We start from the raw sequence: 22968 nt of genomic DNA, 5'->3' as shown, positions 1-22968 counted from the left end.
GTTTACAGTTTAGTTTTTTTATATTTTAAAGTTGCACTTCTGTTTGTTTATGAAACTTGCTTTTATTTAATTTTAAGTTTAATAAAGATGTTACATATCACAACTGCTAAATCTGTGTCTGTATTGCATGTTTAAACCGTAATACCATAAATATTAACAGGTGTTATGTTTACTCCTAGAGTATATCATCAGTTTGCAAATTTTAGAGAAATGCTTAAATAATGCATTACACTTTAACTACACCCCTACTGGAGATTTAGTTGACTAAAATCTACTGGAGATTCAGTCGACTAAAATTAGACTAAAACTAGACTAAAACTAAAACAATTCAGATGACTAAAATACGACTAAAACTAAAATGGCATTTTAGTCAAAAGACTAAAACTAAGACTAAATTGAAATTTGCCATCAAAATTAACACTGCTGGGAGCTAGCTAAACACATCTGATGAGACAATAACAAGAGACAAATGTGTTTGTCTGCCAATCAGCAGCTAGCTCTCAGAAGTGCATTGGGGCTCCTCAGCATGTGTACATATGCTTTTCAACAAAGGATACCAAAAGAACAAGGTAAATTTGATACTATGGGGCTGATTTATCAATGTCTGGTGGACATGATATGTTGTAGCGTATCATGTCCGCCAGACATCGCTGAATGCCATAATGGATACGCTGTCAGCATTTAACATTGCACAAGCAGTTCTAGTGAACTGCTTGTGCAATGCCGCCCCCTGCAGATTTGTGGCCAATCAGCTGCTAGCACGGAAACAGGGGTATTCAGGGCCATTCTGCCCTTGATAATTCGGCCCCTGTATGTGAATTTAACTGTGTCTTAAAATCATTTTTCACTTTCATGTCCCTTTAAATCATCTTGGACTTTCTCAGTGATAAATCCTGTCTGTACACCAAATTCCTCACGCGTCTACTTAACAGGACATTAAACCCAACATTTTTCTTTCATGATTCAGAAGAGAGAATACAATTTTTAAAAAGTTTCCAATTTACTTCTATTATCAAATTTATTTAATTCTCATGTTATTCTTTGTTGAAGAGATACCTAGGTAGGTAGCGTGCACATGTCTAGAGCACTACATGTCTAGTGCTCCTGCTAATGTATAACATTGTTGCAAAACTGCTGCTATATAGTGCTGCAGACATGTGCACACTCATGAGCTTACCGCCCTGCTTTTCAACAAAGGATAACAAAAAAAACAAAGAAAATATGATAATAGAAGTAAATTAGAAAGTTGTTTAAAATGTTATGGTCTATCTTAATCATGAAAGAAAAAAAAAAGAGTTTTAGGTCCCTTTAAAAATACATATTTGAAACTCTATTTTAAACTGATTTACAATATGTTTGGTAAAATATTTTGGGAAGAAAACCGTACTGCAGTAATGTGTAATTATACATTTTCCTTTAAAAATACCCAATATTCCTGCTCCTTATTACCTATACAGCCCAGTGCAGAGAGTCATCAGAAGCTTCTTGAGGTGCGGGAGACTTTGGGATCCATTACGCAACATCTCGCAATCGCTGCTGATATGAATCCGCAAATATTCATGTATGGCCTGCAAATGTTCCTCGTTAACGCTGCATGGATAGAAATAAGACAATTTAAGAGAAAAATGAATATTAATAGAGAAATGCAACTGAATTAGATATTATTAAACGTAGTAAAATACATTTTAATTATAATTTGTAATTATAATACAAATCCAACTTGTATCAAATGATCATGATAGCAGGGCATTGGTTGAAAAGGTAAAACGTTTATGTTTATTGTTATTTATCTATAAGTATATATTTTTTTAAAGAATACAAATCTTTACATTTTGTTTTGTTTTTCAAACCCAAAAATAATTCAGACAGAGCATTCAATTTTAAAAGGAGTCTAGTCAAAATTACACTCATGAGTCAGATAGAGCATGCAATTTTAAGCAACTTTCTAATTTATGCCTATTGTTAATTTCTCTTCGTTCTCTTGGTATATTTATTTGAATGTAAGCTTAGGAGCCGGCCCATTTTTGGTTTAGCACCTGGGTAGCACTTGCTGATTGGAGGCTACATTTAGACACCAATCAGAAAGCGCTACCCAGGTGCTGAACCAAAAATGGACTGGCTCCTATGCTTACATTCTTGCTTTTTCAAATAAAGATACCAAGAGAACAAATACACTTTGATAATTGGAGTAAATTAGAAAGTTGCTTAAAATTGCATGCTCTATCTGAATTATGAAAGTTTCATTTTGACTACACTACTCCTTTAAACAAATGCCCAATTGACATCTATTATCAAATGTGCTTCGTTCTCTTTGTATCCCTTGTTGAAGGAGCAACAATGCACTACTGGGAACAAGTTGAATCGAGTGAGCCAATAGTAAGTAGAATATTTGTGTATCCACCAATCAGCAGCTAGCTTCCAGTAGTGCATTGCTGCTACTAAACCTACATATGTATGCTTTTCAACAAAGGATACAAAGAGAAAGAAGCAAATTAAATAATAGAAGTAAATTGGGAAGTTTAAAAGATTGCATGCTCTATCTGAACCATGAGAGTTTGGGGCTGATTTACCAAATGGCGGGCGGACAGCGAATCATGTCTGTCCGACATCTCTAAACAAAGCAGTAAACAAGACAAAACCCAAAAGGTACAGAGTGCACTCAGTACTATATAAATGTAATTATAAATAGAAAGTGCAGCAGTCATAATAAATATAGCATTTAAAAGAAAAAAAAGAAGAGTATAATAATTGTACATCAAAGTATGACAAACAGCTGCACATTTGACAAAATGCATGAATATATTTAAAAAGCAATTGCAAAAGTTTCACACTTGAAGGTATCAGGTATAAAACCATTAAAACCCTAAAAAGAATAGCTGGCAGTAGTAAATATGTGATAATTATTAATTCAACAATAGTTGACATGACCACATTTTACCGATCATTTTTCAGATCATTTCACATATATCCAATCCATATATAATTTCATTAATTGGGGTAAATTTATTAAAGTGCGAGCGGACATGATACGATGTATCATGTCCGCCCAACATCACTAAATGCCGACAGCATACGCTGTCGGCATTTATCATTGCAAAAGCATTTCTTGTGAAATGCTTGTGCAATTCCTTCCCTGCACATTCGCGGCCAATTGGCTCCTAGCAGGGGATGATTGCTGTCTGCTTCTTAACTTTTGTTACCAGCGAACCTGAAGGCTCGCGCGGAAACAGCTGCATTCGCAGCTTAATAAATCTAGCCCAGTCTCTTCATATAATACGGGGCAAGATTACAAGTGGAGCGCTATTTTAACGTGCGCAAGTAAAGCTTGTGGTTTCACTTTGTGCAATTAACCAGAGGTCAGGAATTGAGGGCCCTGTTCCCGTGGGAACTTACAATCTAGATGGGTAGGAGGGTGAGAAACAGGAGGTGAGGACTGCAAAGGTGATAATGATGTTAGTGTGTAGTTAGAAGAGGACAGCTATTAGGCAAGTGTATATTCATATATATTTTTATTTGGTTGCCCAATGCAGTGCAAATTGCCCCCTGCGCTGCGCTAGGTGCTTTGCCGTGTCTTATGGCATGAGAACAAGGCTTCCATTGGCTTCCATTGGCTTCCATTGGAGCCTATGGCTTCTAGGCAATGCAAACGCAAGGTCGTGTTCGCATTGCACCTAACTTGGAATACCAGCACAGATTTACGTGCACTGGTATAACTGAGTGGAGTGCAAATATCATTGCAACAGTGCAATATTGCACTCCACTCGTAATCTAGGCCACCGTATTCTGTAAACTGAAATGAAATTATAATTTTACAGTTTAAAGCTGACTATTAACTACTGACAGGGTCAATTCCTGTTCTGATAATGACTAAACCTGAAACAGGAAAGAGAACCGAAAAAAAAGAACTCCTACTGTAACTCAGACACTATATAATTTAAAGAAAACTGGTAACACCTTTTAAAAATCATCTTGTAATTTTTGAAAAATATGGGCCTAGATTACGAGTTTTGCGTTAGCCTTAAAAAGCAGCGTTAAGAGGTCCTAACGCTGCTTTTTAACGCCCGCTGGTATTAGGAGTCTTGCAGGTACAGGTGTACCGCTCACTTTTTTGGCCAGACTCGGAAATACTGCAAATCCATTTACGTCAATTGCGTATCCTATATTTTCAATGGGACTTGCATAGCGCCGGTATTACGAGTCTGACCAAAAGTGAGCGGTAGACCCTCTCCTGTCAAGCCTGGTACTGCATTTAAAAGTCAGTAGTTAAGAGTTTTACACTACAACGCCGTATCATAAAACTCTTAACTAAAGTGCTAAAAAATACACTAACACCCATAAACTACCTATTAACCCCTAAACCGAGGCCCCCCCCCCACATCGCAAACACTAAAATAAATGTTTTAACCCCTAATCTGCCGAACCAGACATCGCCGCCACTATAATAAATATATTAACCCCTAAACCGCCGCACTCCTGCATACAACAAACATTAGTTAAATATTATTAACCCCTAATCTGCCGTCCCTAACATCGCCGCCACCTACCTACATTTATTAACCCCTAATCTGCTGCCCCCAATGTCGCCGCCACTATATTAAAGTTATTAACCCCTAAATCTAAGTCTAACCCTAACCCTAACACCCCCTAACTTAAATATAATTTAAATAAATCTAAATAAAATTACTATCATTAACTAAATTATTCCTATTTAAAACTAAATACTTACTTTATAAAATAAACCCTAAGCTAGCTACAATATAACTAATAGTTACATTGTAGCTAGCTTAGGTTTTATTTTTATTTTATAGGCAACTTTGTATTAATTTTAACTAGGTACAATAGTTATTAAATAGTTATTAACTATTTAATAACTACATAGTTAAAATAAAGACAAATTTACCTGTAAAATAAAACCTAACCTAAGTAGTTACAATTACACCTAACATTACACTATAATTAAATTAATTAACTAAATTAAATAAAATTAATTACAATTAAATAAAATTATCTAAAGTACAAAACCCCCCACTAAATTACAGAAAATAATAAAGAAATTACAAGATTTTTAAACTAATTACACCTAATCTAATCCCCCTAACAAAATAACCCCCCCAAAATAAATAAAATAAGCCCTACCCTAAACTAAATTACAAATAGCACTTAAAAGGGCCTTTTGCAGGGCATTGCCCCAAAATAATCAGCACTTTTACCTGAAAAAAAATTACAATTCCCCCCCCCCCAACATTAAAACCCACCACCCACACAACCAACCCTACTCTAAAACCCACCCAATCCCCCCTTAAAAAAACCTAACACTAACTCCCTGAAGATCACCTTACCGGGAGACGTCTTCACCCAACCGGGCTGAAGTCTTCAACGAATCCGGCAGAAGTGGTCCTCCAGACGGGCAGAAGTGGTCCTCCAGATGGGCAGAAGTCTTCATCCAGGCGGCATCTTCTATCTTCATCCATCCGGCGCGGAGCGGCTCCATCTTCTAGACATCCGACATGGAGCATCCTCTTCATCCAACGTCTTCTTGAACAATCACGGTTCCTTTAAGTGATGTCATCCAAGATGGCGTCCCTTCAATTCCGACTGGCTGATAGAATTCTATCAGCCAATCGGAATTAAGGTAGGAAAAACCTATTGGCTGATGCAATCAGTCAATAGGATTGAAGTTCAATCCTATTGGCTGATCCAATCAGCCAATAGAATGCGAGCTCAATCCTTCAGGGGGGTTAGTGTTAGGTTTTTTTAAGGGGGGATTGGGTGGGTTTTAGAGTAGGGTTGGTTGTGTGGGTGGTGGGTTTTAATGTTGGGGGGGATTGTAATTTTTTTTCAGGTAAAAGAGCTGATTACTTTGGGACAATGCCCCGCAAAAGGCCCTTTTAAGGGCTATTTGTAATTTAGTGTAGGGTAGGGCTTTTTTATTGGGGGGGGGGGCTTTTATATTTTGTTAGGGGGATTAGATTAGTTGTAATTAGTTTAAAAATCTTGTAATTTCTTTATTATTTTCTGTAATTTAGTGTTTGTTTTTTTTGTACTTTAGATAATTTTATTTAATTGTAATTAATTGTATTTAATTTAGGTAATTAATTTAATTATAGTGTAGTGTTAGGTGTAATTGTAACTTAGGTTAGGTTTTATATTTACAGGTTACCTAGTTAAAATAAATACAAAGTTGCCTATAAAATAAAAATAAACCCTAAGCTAGCTACAATGTAACTATTAGTTATATTGTAGCTATCTTAGGGTTTATTTTATAGGTAAGTATTTAGTTTTAAATAGGAATTATTTAGTTAATGATAGTAATTTTATTTAGATTTATTTAAATTATATTTAAGTTAGGGGGGTTAGGGTTAGGGTTAGACTTAGGGGTTAATAACTTTATTATAGTGGTGGTGATGTTGTGGGCGGCAGATTAGGGGTTAATAAATGTAGTTAGGTTGCGGCGACATTGGGGGCAGCAGATTAGGGGTTAATAAATATAATGTAGGTGTCGGCAATGTTGGAGGCAGCAGATTAGGGGTTCATAAGTATAATGTAGGTGGCGGTGGTGTCCGGAGCGGCAGATTAGAGGTTACTAATATAATGTAGGTGTCGGCGATGTCGGGGGCGGCAGATTAGGGGTTAATAAGTGTAAGAATAGGGGTGTTTAGACTCTGGGTTCATGTTAGGGTGTTAGGTGTAGACATAACTTTTATTTCCCCATAGGAATCAATGGGGCTGTGTTAGGATTTTTTTTACGCTGCTTTTTTGCAGGTGTCAGGTTTTTTTTCAGCCGGCTCTCCCCCATTGATTCCTATGGGGAAATTGTGCACAAGCACGTTCAGCCAGCTCACCGCTAACGTAAGCAGCGCTGGTATTGAGGTGAGATGTGGAGCAAAATTTTGCTCTTCGCTCACTTTTTTGCTGTTAACGCCGGGTTTGTAAAAACCCGTAATACCAGCGCTGTCTGTAAGTGAGCGGTGAGCATAAACTGCTCATTGGCACTGCACAGCTTCTAACGCAAAACCCGTAATCTAGGCGATGGTGTTCAAATATATGGTATGTAGACCATTGCATCTAAAAAAAATTCATGATTTTCATGGAAATGTCTCATGAGCTGTAGGGAAAAAATGTAAATTTTATCTACTCTTATTTCTTATTAATTTTAGTAAGGTATTGCTAGGCCTGGGCTTAATGGTAACCATCAGACATCAAAAAGAACAAACAAGGTCCCGGAGTGGTGAATTAAAACGGTAATCCTTTATTTGGTTTAAAAAGTCACAAAGTACAAAAAGCACACGATTGTAGGCTGTGGCTGTGAGGTCTGCTGACGCGTTTCGGCAATTATGCTGTAGTCATAGCTCAATGGTGGTAACCATGGCCCATGAAATTCTCCTTATGTCTCTATATAAAATGGTATGACTAGCTATTCAGTATTTGTGATGGCGTTTAAGGTTCAAACAAATTTGTCAACCTCCGAGGTAGGCCATAGATACTGTGGTCAAAGGTAAATTTTAGAGGTTCTCAAGACACAACTTGAGGAACATCTACCTGCGGGTGTCAATGTCCTGTAGTCTCTGTAGCAACGTCTCAGATAATAATAGTGTGGAATTCACAAGCGTAGGCTTCTCAGCAGCTGTTTGGTAGTCCTTATAATCAAGTGATACCAATGAGGAAAAATTCCTTGGTGGTACATTTGGAGGTGCTGGTTCTGTGAGAAAAAAAAAAGACATGTGATTAGTACAGGTATATTGCAAATAGGGCCTGGAACTGTATTTACAACACTTTTCTTTTGGTGCACATATATTTGTTATTATTTATGCCTTTAATATTTTTTCTTATCATTTTGCATCAAAAAAGTTTACTGTATTACTTTTTTTCTTCCTACTTTTTTAATTGATATTTAAATAATTAATATCATTTTAACACTACGGTGCAGCTGCATCATATTTTCAAGCTAATGTTTGTTTTGAATGCATAGGAATTGCACAACCATTGATACAGATTTTGTCCTTCACCACTGTAACATACCCTCATGCATATGAAAGAGCAACTTTCACAATTTCTTTTCCAAACACAAAACCTCAAATAGCCTCCTTTATATGAAACAAAGAAAAAAGAAGAATACAATGTCTCACCCAAATAAAATTACTCCAAGATAAAAATTTAATAAAGACTCTCACTATAATGAGGTTCTGTGTTGGATTTCTCCATTATTGTAGCTAGTAATTCCAGGGTATCACAACAGGCTGACATTTGGATCAGTGTGCTTCCTAACAAATTATTTATTAGATAATCACATTCTAGGTCATATTTAAATAGGAATAAAGACAATTGTAAAATGTCTACACATTTTTCTATCCACTGCAGATGATAAAAAAGTGCTTTAACAACCCAAAATTATACATAGGGCTCAGTTTATCAAACACGGGTGGACAGGGCTGTATATATTCCCCCTGTCTGCCCGGCTTCTCCTCAGGCGGGCAGCAATCCGCTGCCCGTATTTAACATTGCACATGAGCACTCCTGTGAGCTTGTGTGCAACCCCGTCCTCTGCCTGAGCACAGCCAATCACGCACAGGGAGGAGCTGTCAATCTCCCCAGATGGAAGAGACCGGGGAGATCAAAATTCCCCACCTAAGAGGTGGAGAACAGGGCAGGGAAGCAGCGGCCTGATGACTGCTGCTTATTAAATCCTGACAAGCAAACCTGCAGTCAAAGGGGCATTTTTATCAAGCTCCGTATGGTGCTTGAAGCCCCGTGTTTCTGGACCCCTGCTCCATAACCTGTCCGCCTACTCTGAGGCGGCGGACAGACATCGCCGAAAATCAACCAGATCCAATACGATCGGGTTGATGATATCTCTTGCTGGCGGCCGATAGGCCACAAATCTGCAGGGTACAGCATTGCACCAGCAGTTCACAAGAACTGCTGGTCCAATGATAAATGCCAACAGCGTATGCTGTCGGCATTTATCGATGTGCGGCGGACACGATCCGCAATATCGGATCACTTCCGCTCGCACATTAATAAATAGGCCCCAAAGTGAAGAAAAGGGCTTGATAAATCGAGCCTGTTGTGTTACTTTTGTTTTTTTCCTTAGAGAACTGAATAATGAGACATTACATTTTCTTTTAACATGGACTTACAATCTCTCACTCACACACACATTATTTATAGCATATATCAGCAATTATTCAGTGAATTGCTGAAAAACGTGCATTGTTTTGCAGTTTATATTTTCTCCTTTGCTATGACTTATTAGGGACAGACAAATAGAGCCTCTGCACAGATCGAACAATCACTGTGATGCATGCAGCAGAGTCAGAATTGGAATGCACTCTAGCCACTCTATATGCTGCGCAAAAAAATACAAAAAAACCTTGAGGTATATACAGATATATAAATGGGACTATCTATTTAAAAATATATAGAACAGTTTCCCCTATGTGAAGAAATTTGGAATGTTAAATATTTACTGTACATACACAATAAAACACATTATTTAATATTACAATTGAATAATAATGATTTTCCTTGATTTCAAGTATTTGAGTGGAAAGGGCTCAAAAGTGTAAATATGTGTATACATGTGTATATATGTGTATGTATATACATATATAAACATAAATACACATGTATATGTATGTATATATCCATTATTGTCCTTTCCATTCAAATACCATTTAACTTTTTATTTTTAATATTTATATGAACATTTTTTATTAAATAGTGTATATATGAATGTAACACTTTATTTTCTTATATTTATGTTGTGTTTAATGCAACTTTGTTTAGCCCTAACCCTTTACGCGAGGTCTTCAGTGGTGCTAACCCGATGAGCGCAAATTAAATTGTAGTCGCATTTACTTTACGCATTTACACTGGCATGAAGTTTAAATATCGCACGTTTTATCTAGCTCATAGTGTTTAATGTCTTTTTAAACATTTCTTTGGAAATAACATTTGAAACTTGTTAAAAATACAAAGTAAAGCACTGAATATGGTGTCCATTCAGATAGGAGGTCAGAGGCATTGTTTTAATAAACATTTGTGCTCTGTATGATATAATTGTTTATGCTATACTGTATCTTAAATTGCACATTAAATGATACATTAGTAAGTGTCCATACCCTGATCTTCATCGGGTTCTTCAGGCCCTTCTTCTTCCTGTTGTGCCGGGAACTGCAGGTGTGTGATTAAACCTAAATTTTCTTTCCTATAGAAGTCTATCAGTTCCACAAGACAGGGGAAGAACCGCATAGGAACACCTTCAGAGGCCTGCATAGAAAATGACATGTTGTTCAGTGTCAATTTGTATTAGTGGCATTATGCAACTTGTAAAAATAAAATATTAGTGCATTTGTATGGATGGACCCACTGTTTATGCAAATATTGAATGCAAATATAATTTTAAGGGTTAGAATAAATACATTTTCACAGGTCATCAGCACGATTTTCAAGGTGTTATTTTTACCCAATTTAAAGTGATCGTAAACTCTCCCCTTTGGATAAACAGGTCCGGAATGTTAGTGATATTTTAGATGGAGTTTAATTCATCAGTTGTATTGAATATGTGCTATAACTTACTTTTTAATGTAGATATAAAATTCAAATACCTTGTGCTCTTGCCACACATTTTCATATATATATATATATATATATATATATTTTAAGTTTTCAAAAGTTTTATTGAACGTTCAAGTAAATTTACATGAGAAAAAAGAACCAACTGAGAACATGAGGTCCATATGACCTAGATAGTATAGATATCAATACATTACAATCACATAATTATTACAGGTTGTTGCAAAGATAACCAATTCCTTTCTAGTAAACACCAAGAAGTGTGAATTTAAAGTACAGAAGGGAACTAGTGGTCCCCAGAATTTCTGGTTTGTTAAATAGGGGGAGAGACGGGGGGCCAGGGGGAACAGAAAGGTTACTGACTAATATATGGTGTTTCAATGTTGGTCTCACTCATCCTACACAGTCTCTAATTCAGTCAGGTGTGAATAAATTAGGTTTCCATTCAGTATCGTATTTGTGTTTCCAATCTGCCCATGGTAATTCAAATAAGTCTGGGTGGCCTAACCTATAGAACACATCCTTCTCCATGGTGTAGATATATGCCATAGTATTACAAACCCTAGCCCAGCTAGGCGGGAGCTCTTTTTTCCATGCACAAGCTATAGCATTTTTAACAGTCGTGAAGAGGTAAATGCATATATACGAATGGTGTTTTGGTAAAGTGTGTACACCTATGTGCAATAAGGCCATGGCTGGGGTCCTGGGAAGGGATATACCTAAATTGGACAGAACATGAAGCATGTGTTCCACAAGGGGCGTATCTTAGGGCACTCCCACCAAATGTGCATCGTGTTACCCTTCTGACCACAACCTCTCCAACACGTAGGAGATGCACTCGGAAACATCTTAATTAACCTAGTACCAATGCGCTAAGAGCTTTAAAAGGTTTCATAAAATGTTGTACAATTAATAGCTTTCTGAGTGAGTTCAAGGGTATACAAGTAAATAATAACTAATAATAATAATAATATACGAAGATACTGGGATGCTCAGAAGAGACTCCCATCGCTGGAGATGAGCCGGCGTGTCGGGGAATGGGCTCCCCCCTATTAGTACATAATGCAGTGATAAGGGTCTGCAGAGTCTGTCCCCCTGGCTCCAGACGGCCTCCCAGGGGGTTAGGGGTTGAGCTAAAGTAGGTTTAAAACCCCAACTTATTAGGAAGCTTTTAATTCTGTGGTATTCAAAAAGGTAAGTATGGTGGGATTTGGGATCCTGTACCGATTTGGGTAATATGTTTAAAGCAGTCCCTCGTGGGGGAGGGCCATAGGTCAGAGACTGTAATGATTCCTAACTGAGCCCATTTGCACAGGTGGGTTTCCTGCAATCCCACAAGGAGACCAGCCATAGTTATACTTATAGGGGAGGGGTGTGGGGCTATATACGGATAGTGCCGGAGTCTGTCCCACATGCCCAGACATTCGCGGACAATAGGGTTTATCGAATCTAGTTCTCTTCAGCAGTGTGGGGGGTCCATATTAGGTCTTGCAGGTGCATATTATAAGGTAACGAGGCCTGTTCGATTGCCCTCCACCTACACTGGGAATGTTTGACTCCCTATTGTGCAATATGGGTAAGCATTGCACCCTCGTAATACCGTATGACAGAGGACGACGCTATGCCTCCAGAATTCTTGGGGAGTTGGAGAATTTTGTGTGCCACACTAGGAGGCTTACCCTGCCAGATATATTTTGTTAATTCGCTTTGAAATTGCAGCAGAATGTGTTTAGGGACCCTAATGGGGAGGCACCGAAATAAATACGTAAGCCTGGGCAAGAAGGACATTTTTAATGCAGCTATTCTACCTAGCCAAGAAACGTGAGATAAGCTCCAGTTGTTTTTAAGGGTACGGAGCTCCGAAAGTTGTAGAAGATAATTATCCTTAATAAATCTTGATAGCTTGACACCTAGATGTAAAATAAATTTCTCAGTCCAATTGAAGTCAAACTTGGTTTTCAGGGATGCTAACTGAGCACACGGGATACCCTGTGTATATATCCCAGTTTTTGAGAGATTCAATTTATAAAAGGAGTGGGCTCCAAAGGAGTCCAATATCTTCAGTAGTCTGGGTATGGTATGTGCCGGGTCCGACGAGAAGAGGGTGACGTCATATGCAAACAAGGCTATTTTATGCACAGTGCTGAAAAAGGCAACTCCCTTAATTTGAGGATCAGTTCTTATCTGCTCTGCCAATGGTTCAATGGCCAACGCAAATAATAGGGGTGACAGGGGGCAGCCCTGTCTGGTGCCGTTTGTTATGGAGAACGGGGAAGACTGAAAGCCGAGACCTCTCACTGAAGCAGTAGGAGTAGAGTAGAGGGCTTTTACCGCCATAATCATTTCGCTGGGAAACTAAAATTCTCAAGGACCGCACATAGGAACTGCTATCTCACCCGGTCAAAAGCCTTCTCGGCATCCAGAGAGATGACGGATAAGGGCTTGTTAAGGTTAGAGGAGAGACCAAGGATATTTAACAGTCGCCTAGTATTATCTGGGCCTTCCCATTGTGGGACGAATCCCACCTGATCCGGGTTGATGAGGTGTGGTAAGAGATTCGCTACACGGTTAGCCAACAACTTGGAATAAAATTTTACGTCAGTGTTAATCAGGGATATTGGCCTGTAACTGGAGCATAATGAAGGGTCCTTATTTGGCTTAAGGATAGTTATAATGGTAGCTTCCAGAAATTATCTCCTGAAGCAACCCTCCTCCCTAACAAGATTGTAAAACCTAAGTAATAATGGAGAGAGCTCCCGGATAAAGATTTTATAACAATGGACTGGAAAACCATCTGGACCAGGAGATTTAAAGGATTTCAAATTTTTGATAACCTGTTGAATTTCCTTAAGGGAAAAGGGAGATCTCAAAAGGTTGCGCTGTTCAGGAGTAATTGTAGGAAGTTTTAAAGACTACAGATAAATGCGTATGCTTTCCAAGGAAGTCGCTTGAGGCCTCTCAGATCTATTAATATTAAACAGGATTGAATCATATTTGGCAAATTCCTCTCCAATTTGGGATGGGATGTTGAGGAGAGAGCATGAGGAATGTATACTGTGAATACACGAAGCGCCTGCTCTATTTCTGATTTTGATAGCTAAAAGGGTGTCTGCTTTATTACTTTTATAATAGAACAACTGTTTCAATTTGGTTAAATTAATTTGGGTTCTACATAACTCAATTTGAGAGATATGATTCTTGGTATTCATGATTTGAAGTGTTAAGGCTGCAGAAGGAGCATCCCTATTCTGTGTTTCTAGGTTTCTAAGCCTAATATGAGCTTGCGACAGGGTGAGTCTGGCTTGCTTTCTAAGATGTGCTTGTTTACTAATCAGGAGTCCTCTTATAGTAGCTTTCGAAGCTCCCCACAAGGTGTCATCTCAGACTAGAGCATTATCATTAGTCTGCATATAGTGTATGAGCTCCTTACGGAGCTCTTCTCTAAACGGGATGTCTCCAAGGAGGTGGTGATGAATGCGCCATGGGGCTCTAGTGTATGGGGTGTTTACCGAGCGCATATCAGCCAGGACATGATCGTGGTTCGACCAGGCACACAGGGAGATGTTGGCTTGCGTGATGAGGTCTAATGAATCAGCCATGGAGAATATGTAGTAAAGTCTAGCATACTGCTTGTGTGGGGGTGAAAAATGTGTGTAGTCCCTGTCTTTGGGGTGAATAGCTCTCCAAACATCATAGTACCCTGAGCAGGACATTAAGTTACGGAACCTGTTGGCCAATAGTTCAGCAGGCGAGTGTGTCTTGTCTATACCAGTGGATTTCCTATCAACTCTAGGGTCCCAGACCATATTAAAGTCCCCAGCCAAAATAACTCTACCCTGTTTGACCTGATCAATTACGTGGAGGGTGTGTTTCAGATATTTGGGCTGGTGGGTGTTGGGGAGGTAGACAGAGGCCAGCGTGTAAACTATGTGATTCAATTTACAGACTAGAATGACATATCTAGCTTGTGGGTCCTTAATAACCTGGATTGACTCAAATGCAAGTCGCTTATGGAGTAAAATAGCAGTGCCTCTGGCTTTCTTGGTGAAGGGGGCATATTCAATGCGAGTATAGGACATGGATGAGAATCTATTAGAATCGTTCACTAACCAGTGTGTTTCTTGAAGGAGAACTATGTCGGGGTTATGATGTTTTAACGAGCGCAGAAACAGACTGTGTTTGTGAGTAGAATTGAGGCCTCTAGCATTATGTGAGAGAATTCGTATGGTTGACTTATCCATATATTTTTATCCATATATTTTGAAATGTAGTTAAGACTAAGATGATGTATGAAAACCTTTTAATGAGGGATATAGGTGGAAGGTAGGGGATGGGGTAGGTAGGGTAGATTAGACACTAGCAAAGTGTCTGAAAGTGTGGTGGAAGTAGTCCACCTCAAAAGAACCCTAGGATTGGTTTCTGGTTGGGGGGGAGAACACTATGCTTAAGAACAGATGAGGTAAGGGCCAAAACGCCAGCCCCGCTCTAGAACAATCAATTTTATATCAATAACTAGTAAACAGTAACCTTGATTTAAACAGTGCAAAACAGCATTAAGTACATTGTTAAATGTGCATATTTAAACATTCGGAGGTGCAAACAAATATTAACAGTCCAAAAAAATGATAAATTACCAGGTTGTCCTGGTATGCCACTGAAGTGGTAGGATATTCACATAGTGCCTAAACACTGGCCTATCAAATCAGGCAATGTTCCCAAGAGGGAAAGTGTCCTGAGGTGCGCAGGTTCGGATGAGAAGGCACTTGTGGGAGTGGTGGTTCATGCAGGAGACCCAAAGATATAAGAAGAGAAAGTCCCTGAGAAGCAGTAGTGGCCACAGATGTTTGGTTATCTTTGGTGATAATTAGTCTGGTAGGGTAGCCCCATCTGTATTTGAAGTTGTTTTTGCGAAGAACGGAAGTAACAGGCTGGAACTGCCGGCGTTGCTAGAGAGTATGACCCAACAGGTCAGGGAGGAGTTGGACATCTCTGAATCTCTCACTGAGAGTTGGCTTCTTGAAGGCGGCTTGCATTAGCTTATCTTTGTATAGGAAGCTATGAAAACAAGTTATGACGTCTCTCGGTTTGTCCAGGGCCACCATCCTAGAACGGAGGGCCCTGTGAGCTCGCTCCATGGAGCTTGTCAAAGCCTCAGGAGAGCCCACCAACTCCTGGAACAGAGCTTGTAGATATTCACGTAACTCTGATGGTGGGACAGATTCCGAGATGCCCCTAAATCTTATGTTGTTGCGTCTGGACCTGTCTTCAACATCCGCCAACTTGAACTCTAGCTGTGAGATTTGATCGGCTAGGTTTTCGGAATACAAGACTAAGTTAGATTGGTGCACAGCAATATCATCCTGTTTGCGCTCTAGCGCATCTACCCTCTCGCCAATTTTAGAAATCTCCTTCTTAAGTTCAGCAGAGCTGCGCTGGATCTCCTAAGTTATGGATCGAGTCTGCATGGCTAGCATTTTTTGGACTGTAGATTCTGTGATAAAATGTTGGGAAGCAGCTGCAGAGTGCGTGCTAGACTGGGACTCCTCATCCTGAGAGTCAGGGTAACTTAGCTCTCTGCGGGCCTCCACGGCCGGTTATTTAGCTGACTGTGTAAAGTGGTCATACACCGTTTTCTTGGGCTTTGAGCTAGACTTGGGGTGCTTCCTGGCAGAATGAGGCATTTTTGGAGAGTGGTCAACATCTAAAAAGGTAACCTCATACTGGGCAACTAATCTATCAAGAGAGTTAAACACTGCTATGGAAAAAGAGGGTTAGATCAACATATGCATTTCAGGTATTACACATATATCTGTAGAGCGGGGCTGGTAACCATCACCTTAGCAACGCTACATCATTTTATCTATTGCTGTCACTGCTCCATCTAAAGGTGCACATACCAGGGTAGAGGCCTAAACAGATGTAGCTCCCAGAAATCAGAAGAAAGGAGGAAATCACAGGCAAAATAGGTGAGATACTCGTACCCCACCTCTGGGTAGAGTTGGATGCGACCCACAGGGAAGGGGAAAAGGTAAGTGGCAGTGACCCACCTAGACAAGCTAGGCAGGAAAGAGAGAGGTGGGGGGAGTGTTAGAGAAATATAAAATAGGCTTAGTTCCAAAAAGGGAAGGAAGAGAGAAACAGCCCACAAGATACGTGGGTAGGGTGAAATTAAGAACCCAAAGCCTTATACTGACAATATTAGATATTAGCACTCAATCCACAATTTGCATATAATGAGGAAAATGTATACAGTTTTGTTACAAATAACAATATGACGTGTCACCCCAGGCTAGGCCTACAGGGCGCCACGCAGATTCCCAGGGACTCAACACCCCCACCTCAGGGACCAAGGGGATACAACCTTAGGAAAGGGAAAAGGTATATTGAAGGGACTAGCCTGGAAAACCAGGCCGGAAGGGGAGAGGTGGGATGTGGTCACAGAGGTTTACACTTTATTGCTATATATGCATTTGTAATATCCCCCCAGTAGCAGCCCAGAGTGTTCTGGTCAGATGACCTTATGGGAGTAGGCTGGTCACTGGCATATGATAATCCTGGAACAAACCCAATTAGAGTATGCCCAAGATGAGAGAAGTTCACTCAGATCCCTCTATAGAGGATTGGTCACTGAACTTTTTGGTGTTAGGTTTATACAGAAACAATTATGGCCCCTCCACTTAGAATATTTTAGAGGGGCAGGGAGTCCGTTCAGTAGGGGAGTAGGAGTTGAGAAGCCTGAGGAGGCTAGTATATGAGCTGCACTCAGAAATATGTCCAGGGCAGGCCCTTGATTGGGGAATAAAATGATCACCCAATTACCCTAGAGGTGAAGCCAGGAGGTCTCAATATACGTGTGGTGGGTGCTCCTATACTAATTACAGGCCTGCATTGGAGGGAGACTAAGCTTGTGCGGTCCCTGGAAGGAGTCACTCCTCAAAGATATGGCCAGCAAATGAGTGAGGCTGGGTCACTGTAGAAGTAGGCTAGGGGTGGCCTTGTGCCTAGAGTAGGCAAGGTCTGGTAGATAAAAAATGTTAGAACTTGTGTAGCGCAAGTATCTGCCAAGGCTGTGTAGTGTAAAACAGTCTCTTACCCTTGTAGCGCTGCATTTCCAACTAGCTGCGCTATTTTCTTGAAGTCGAAGATGCCTGCGTGTGCAAGCGAGTCTCAACTGTTAGGCAGGTTTCAACCCAAAGGAAGGCCTGTTAGCGAGTGCTCTTCAGATATAGACCGGCCCAAAAGGCTCCCCACGAGGTAGTATGTGTGTGTGGCCGGGTGATGTGGCAAGGCTCTTTGACTTTGACCGAGATCCGGAACAGGATCGCCAGGTGTCAAGAAGGTGAGTGATCCCTGCAGGGTTCCCCAGGATATACAGCCAGAGAAGGTCCGGGAGCCTTATGTAGGCCCAGATCACAGGCCTCAACTGCCTCAGACATAAATCAGCCCTAGGGAAGATGGCGGTCATCTGCGTCGGTTCGTCGATGATGGTCTCACCTCTAAGATCACCCTCTGTGGAGTCTCAGATACCTTGTTTGTTTTCCGTCCGTAGCACAGACGATCCCTGGGCATTGATATTAGCCACAAGATCTAGTAGCGATAGGTATCCGCAGCACCGTGTGGCCTTGGCGACACCTTGAGAGAAGGGGTTTCGGGTGAAAGTAGAGGAGTGATCCAACCCGCAGCATCAGTATGTCCTAGGAGCCTAGCTCCGGAGCAGAGCCCCGACCCTCCGGAGACTAAGGGAGGCCCTCCTACCCTTATGAGCGGCAGAGAACTGGTAGTCCAGAGGCCTTAACTGCGAAGTCTGATGGGCACCGGTAAGTGCATATAGGAAAGTTCCTCAAATGGCCCAGTAACCCCAGGGTAGGGTTAATACTATAAAGCTTAGCTCTTTCTTGTTGTATAGGCTCTATTAGACACCTAAATCCACCAAAAAGCAACTTTTAATAGTAAAATAGCAGATAGCTCACTCTAGTCGCATCTGCTCAGCTTGGCGGTTAACTCCGCCCCCCTTCAGATATATTTTTATGTGAGCTAACGGTTTGAACTGTTCTCCAATCAGCGATTTAGCCATATGGCACTTTTGTTGTAGCTTGAGCGCTAATTGGAGAACAGTTCAAACTGTTAGCTCACAAAAAAGATTAGTTTTGAAATGGGGGACTGGCGCACAGGGTATTTGAATTTAATATCTATATTAAAAAGTAAGTTATAGCGCATCTTCATTACAACTGATTAATTAAACTTCATCTTAAATAACACTAACATTCTGAATCTGTTTATCCAAAGGGAAGAGTTTACTTTCACTTTAATACAGCTTTATAGTAACTCAGATCCACAGATTTTTGTAAAATTCCCTAAAAGAGGCCAACCTTAGAACTAAGTGATTCCCATAAATGACCATGTGAAAATATGTTCTGTGCTATCAAACTAAGGGATCTAAAGCAATTGCATCATATTTCTGACCTTGACAAACTTAATTGAAACTGAGGAGTCATATCATTTGAAAGCCAGGAATGGATTTTTAAACAGAAATCCAAGCTAGAACTAAAATTTAAGGGAGACTTTACTACTTTCATTTGCAAGCCCTGATGTAGTTGACCCATTGGTTGAAAATCAAACCACTGTGTAAGCAAATTTATGTGGAAATTCTGTATATTTTAAATTACGGAAATGTAAGTAACCCCTCCTGTCGCTTCTCATTTTAAACAAGGTGACTGCCAATTTCTCCCCTTCTTGCCTTTACAGATATATCTTACAGAGCTCAGTAAGCGGTTTCTAACTATAAGTAACACTATAACTATCCCCTACACAAACTGAATCTATGTCTCTCTTTCTGTTCCCAATCTAACAGCAACTATCAATGGGAAAAGCACCAGTCTATTATTACCAGTTATTTTAGTTGTTATATGAATACATTGCAGTAAAGATACATTCAACCAGGAGTGATCAAATAGTATTATTCACTTACACATCTATAAATGGCAAACCAGACAGGGATACTAATTCACTGTCCTACTTAACTTATTCAGATAGAGCGGGCAATTGAAAAAAAAATACTTTTCTACTGACTTCTATTATCAAGTTTGCTTTGTTTTCTTTTGACATCCTTTGTTCAAAGTTAGCTGACAGGAGCTTAGGAGCATGCACATATCTATAGCAATCTATGGCAGCAGTGTTTGTATCTATGTGTAACATTACTATGAACAATGTTGCAAGCATTGCTGCCAGAAGACATGTGCACACTGCTGAGCTCACCTTGGATTACTCTTTAGGAGTAAATTAATAAATTCTTTGGGTTACATATCCATTTAATGTGTGCTAGTCCTGTTTTTCTGATCACAATCCAATTCTCAAAACTTAAAGTCATGAAAAGAGCCATTTTTCACTTATTGAATTTAAAAACTAAAAGGACTTAATAAAACTGACACTTTTCTACCTATTACCAAGTACCCAAAAAAGTTTTCTAATGAAACATTTGCCTTTTGCAAAAACACTGAAATTACCAGCATCATATTGGATGACTTAAGAAGCAACATCACCAAACAGATAGAAACGCTACCTGCTCAATCTATTAACGTTAAAAAGCAAATAAGCACTTTTACACTAATAAAAATAGTGAAATTAGAACCCCAACAAAAACAAATGCCCCCTATATTGCTATTGCCCCTGGTTTTAGAGCACATATGTTGTCTATTAGGATCACTACACATCACTATGATGTTTGTCATTAATCCTGTGCATGTGGTTTTTGGATTACAAAATTGTGGGATTAACAAAGTATTTAACAATTTTGTGTTGTTTCTGGGAGGTAAAATAATAACTTTATGTACATATCCATCTTGCACAAAGAAACACACCTTACTAAGTACATTTAATTTCCTTATGACTGTATAAAGGATTTATTCTCTTAATTGTTTATAAAGTGGCACAGACAGTATTGTAGCATGTCGTTGACAGCACTGCAGATATTCAACGCAGCAATGACAAATTATTATCAAAATGTAATTAAACTGATCCCAGAGAGGCTGAAGTGATTGTGCCAGATTCACATACTATGCTGTTGCATATGTAAACATGGCTTTAATATCCCTTTAATGTTTAATCTGTTGCCTTTAATATTATATTATTTTAGCTTTTCAAATATTCCTTAATCTATACCCAAAAATCTACAAAATATAGATATTTGATGAAGAGCCTAATCTAGTGTCTAATTTTTTATCTTTTAATGTGACAAATAGCAACATCAAAATGCACATTTTGGGGTATTTTTATTAATGTGCAAGCGGACAAATGTAGCGTATCATGTCAGCCGCACATTGATAAATGCAGACAGCGTATGCTTCTTGTGAACTGCTGGTGCAATGCCCCCCCTGCAGATTTGCGGCCAGTCAGCCGCTAGCAGGGGGTGTCAATCAACCCGATCGTATTCGATCGGGTTTATTTCTGTCTGCGGCGTCAGAGCAGGCGTACAAGTTATGGAGCAGCCTTGAAACAAAGGGCATCAAGCTTCATACGGTGCTTGATAAATCGTCCCCTCCTGTATTTTTCATATGTTAATGCAGAATTCCTTATGTGTAAGATGTTTCCCAAGCAAAACTTTAGAAACCACATTCTAACAAACTTACAGTAACTTTACAGAAACATGATGCAAGGCAAGTACGATTCAAAATGATGTGCTTTCTGAATGTATTTTCTGACAATAAAAAGAAATGAAAAACTGTCACACAACCAGTAGTTCATCTGAATGAAAGTTTATTTTATAAAAAATAAAAAAGATACATAAGTTTTGTAATTTCTTGTGCAAATCTATCTATCTATCTATCTATCTATCTATCTATCTATCTATCTATCTATCTATCTATCTATTGGGTACTTAAAGAGCGCAAACTAATCACCCGTGAGGGTAAGCAGATAGGAGGAGGGGGGAGGGGATGGGCGTTCAGTCAAAGAGTCAGGTTTTAAGGTCCTTTCTGAACTTTTTAAGGGAGGTGAATTGTCTGAGGTGCAGCGGGAGGGTGTTCCATGTCTTTGCTGCCATGTGGGAGAAGGATCTTCCGCCCGCTGTGGATTTGCTGATGCGGGGGGTGACTGCGAGTGCTTGGTCGGCCGATCGGAGTTGTCTGGCAGGGGTGTAGAAATTTACGCGGTGGTTGATGTATTCGGGTCCGATGTTGTGTAGGGCCTTGAACGTGTGGGTAAGGAGCTTGAAGGTTATTCTCTTGTTGATAGGGAGCCAGTGAAGGTTACTTAGGTGTTCGGTGATGTGGCATTGGAGAGGGATGTCGAGGATGAGTCTGGCTGAGGCGTTCTGGAAACGTTGGAGTCTCTTTTGGAGTTTGATGGTGGAGCTGGAGTAGAGTGCATTGCCGTAGTCCAACCGGCTGCTGACAAGGGCGTGGGTGACTGTTTTCCTGGTTTCGGAAGGGATCCACTTGAAGATTTTTCGTAGCAGGTGGAGGATGTGGAAGCATGTTGAGGTGATGGCATTGATTTGTCAGTTCATGGAGAGTGAGAAGTCCAGGATGAAGCCTAGATTTCGTGCATGGTCGGTTGGGGTTGGAAGGTGACCGAGGGCTGTGGGCTACCAGGAGTCATCCCATGTGGATTTATTGGGTCAGAGGAGGAGGACTTTGGTTTTGTCTGTGTTCAGTTTGAGTCAGTTGTCATTCATCCAGGTGGCGACTGCTGTCAGGCATTCGTGGACATTCTTTTTTGCGGTGGAGGGATCTTGGGTGAGTGAGATGATTAACTGGGTGTCATCGGCCTAGGAGACGATGTTGAGGTTGTGGCGTTGGACGATGGCTGCGAGAGGGGCCATGTAGATGTTGAAGAGGGTGGGACTCAGCGAAGAGCCTTGCAGTACACCACAGTTGACTGGTGTGGGTTTGGAGAAGAAGGGCGGGAGTCTGACTTTCTGAGTCCCTCCCGTGAGGAAGGAGGTGATCCATTCCAGGCCTTTGCTGCAGATGCCGGCATCATGTAGGCGGGTGCGGAGGGTGTTGTGGTCGACAGTGTTGAAGGCTGCTGAGAGGTCTAGGAGGATGAGGGCAGCGGTTTCTCCTCGGTCGAGCATGGCGTGGATGTCATTTGTGGCGGCAAGGAGGGTGGTCTCAGTGCTGTGGTTGCTTCTGAAACCGGATTGGGAGTGGTCCAGAGTGTGGTTGGCCTCAAGGTGGTCAATAAGTTGCGAGTTAATGGACTTCTCTATGACTTTGGCCAGGAAGGGGAATAGAGAGATGGGGCGGAAGTTATTTGGGTCCGTGGGGTCTGCCGAGGGTTTCTTCAGCAGGGGTTTCAGTTCCGCGTGCTTCCAGACATCCGGGAAGGTGCTGGTTTTGAATGAGCAGTTGATGGTGTGGCGGAGGTGAGAAACTGTCATAGATGTCGAGGATC

General features: G+C 40.3%; 1 protein-coding gene across 1 annotated transcript in view; it reads right to left on the bottom strand.

Moving 5' to 3' along the window:
• The window catches only part of INPP5D (inositol polyphosphate-5-phosphatase D), a 329719-nt gene that overhangs the window by 228412 nt on the left and 78339 nt on the right, over window positions 1-22968 (bottom strand). Inside the window, exons 3-5 of the mRNA XM_053709929.1 lie at window positions 10122-10269; window positions 7540-7699; window positions 1450-1590 (exon numbers count right to left, since the gene is read on the bottom strand). Coding sequence (XP_053565904.1) covers window positions 1450-1590; window positions 7540-7699; window positions 10122-10269 — 449 coding nt within the window. The remainder of the gene's footprint in view (window positions 1-1449; window positions 1591-7539; window positions 7700-10121; window positions 10270-22968) is intronic.

The sequence above is a fragment of the Bombina bombina genome, chromosome 4 (assembly GCF_027579735.1).
Source record: "Bombina bombina isolate aBomBom1 chromosome 4, aBomBom1.pri, whole genome shotgun sequence".
Taxonomy (NCBI): Eukaryota; Metazoa; Chordata; class Amphibia; order Anura; family Bombinatoridae; genus Bombina; species Bombina bombina.
This window is presented reverse-complemented; position numbering and strand designations above follow the sequence as displayed.